This window comes from Octopus bimaculoides, chromosome 2, assembly GCF_001194135.2.
Source record: "Octopus bimaculoides isolate UCB-OBI-ISO-001 chromosome 2, ASM119413v2, whole genome shotgun sequence".
NCBI classification, from domain to species: Eukaryota; Metazoa; Mollusca; class Cephalopoda; order Octopoda; family Octopodidae; genus Octopus; species Octopus bimaculoides.
Genome location: NC_068982.1, coordinates 89,526,863 through 89,529,129, shown reverse-complemented (window position 1 = coordinate 89,529,129; position 2,267 = coordinate 89,526,863). Strand labels below are relative to the sequence as shown.

At 32.5% G+C, this 2,267-nt stretch overlaps 1 protein-coding gene across 3 annotated transcripts in view; it reads left to right on the top strand.

Moving 5' to 3' along the window:
* LOC106874430 (uncharacterized) overlaps positions 1–2,267 on the top strand; it is a 1,214,035-nt gene that overhangs the window by 1,160,986 nt on the left and 50,782 nt on the right. For all 3 annotated transcript variants that reach the window (XM_052978428.1, XM_052978427.1, XM_052978429.1), the window contains one exon: positions 1,570–1,710. In XM_052978428.1, the coding sequence (XP_052834388.1) occupies positions 1,570–1,710 (141 nt within the window). The remainder of the gene's footprint in view (positions 1–1,569; positions 1,711–2,267) is intronic.

The following is a 2,267-nucleotide window of genomic DNA, read 5'->3' as shown; positions in this document are numbered from 1 at the left end:
ATAATATGAGACAAGGGAAGTTGGATGTCTGATTTGCAACTCCATAGAGGGGAGATAATAGAAAAGCTGCACAATTCTGAATTTTATAGTTACTTGAATATAGATGAAAGTAAAATTGTGCATGGGGAAAACTGTGTAAATGTGACTGAGAAATGAATATTTTCATAGAATTAAAAAAGTTCTTGAAATTCACTTAAATAATAAAATATATGTCTCTTTAAGACAGACATAGTGTCAGCCATAACATATTTTTTAGCATTAAACCATGAACCCCAGCAAGGGTTATTAGTTGTGTGTGTCTATATAAAATGGACTTAGGGTCAGATTCCATCTACTAGGTTCCACTTACAATATATTGGTCAGCCAAGAGTTCTTTAGTTCTGAACTGGAACTTAACATATCTGGATACTATAGACAGTCATACAATAAATCTTCTAAGAAAATAGCACATATTACCCATTTCAAATGATATCTAACAACAATAACTTCCAAGAAAAGATATCAAGAGCCAAGAATCAGTTTAAGAAGGCAGCTCATGGTGTTACTTCCTACATTTTCCAATGTAGAATAAAGTTTGCTGTGATATTCTTGTGAACTATGATTGCAAAACATGTTGTGAAGTAGATAATTTCCAAGAAATTGGAAAAAAAATTCAAATGTAACAAGAATTATCATAATGATGGTACCAAGGGTGATCATGGGTGAGCAGCCATAAATGTATCCTCTTGCATAGTTAATACTTCTGTGAATTAACCCTTTACCATTTAAACCAGCCATATCCAGTCAAAATATTCTACCTGTTTTATATACATATATTCAAATTAGCTAGATGCTAGCTTCTCATAGCTATGCTACAATGTTATTCTAAAAGTAAGCTATCACATCAGCAAAATCTCAGAACAACAAGGTAATGCATGGTTAATTCAAAACAATGTGAATAGATAAGTATTACAGTTAATAGAGAAATCTAAATGCTAAAGGGTTGAATCCTCTCTTCTTACAAATAAAAACTGATACAAGCCTATATGAACAAATCCAATCTGAACAGAGTAACAAAAGCAGTATTTGGCATCTAGTAAGATGTCCTCATCATTAGCCATCATCAACCAACTATTTGCACAAGTACAATGACATATTCATCACATGAACTGTTTCACCATCCATCTCCTATGTTCATTAGAAGTTGCAGCACCACTGTCGTCCATGAGTGTCTTGACTATAGTTTGGGAAGAATGCTAATTTTTTATCCTGCCAAAAGTCATTCTCAGATGACAACTTAATAGATAGGTAACTGTGGATGTCTTAGACAGTGCCTAGAAAGTTGTAACCATTTTCTGCTGTCTTGTTGGTTAACTAGAGAAGGTCACCAGAGAGTTGCTCATTAGTCCACTTACTGTATCTAATATTTTCTTGTATAATAATTATTTCTTTTATAGTAATAATGATTTTGATGTTCCCTCAAAGTATCAATTTTTCAACTTTGAAGCTTTTTGAGATTATTTCATTATTTTTAATGATGCTTTGTTACTTTCAGTTGATTAATCATAATTTTGTTTTTCTTTCCATAAGTTATCTACGAACATTGTCACTACAGTTGGTAAACAGAAACGGAGAATGTTTATTGTCACCATATTCGGCCTCAGCACGCCAGATGACTATGTAATTTTAAAGATCTCCCAAGATACATCCGTCTGTGATGCTATTGCATTGGTAAGTAACAATAGTTGCTGATGACAATGATGAAAATCTTGATGATGATGATGATGATGATAGTGACAATGACAAATGTAATGATAATGAAGTAAATGAGGATATTGCTGAATGTGATGATGATGATTGTAATGATGATGAGAATGAATGTGATGATGATAATGATGAAGTAATTGTTATTCTGAAACCTCCAGCTCAACTCTGATTAAGAAGACATGAATGCTGAACACATACAGACAGTCATCTACAGATTTATTGTTCTATAGCTCTAAATATTACAGGCATTATAACAGTTATAAGAAATCACAGCATTGCAGAATTGATGAATTCTGTTGACTTGCAGTGTTGCTTCCAGTTCATATGGCAGTTTTTCCATAATAGACTAGTTTCTCATCCAGGGAAAGATGCTTGTCTTGTTTCCTTAATTAACAGAATATATATATGTAAGTGTGTGTATTGTGTAAATAGAATGATTAATAAGAAAGGCAACACAGGAGGAACAATATTTGGCATACACCCCCCCCCATATATATATATATATATATATATATATATAT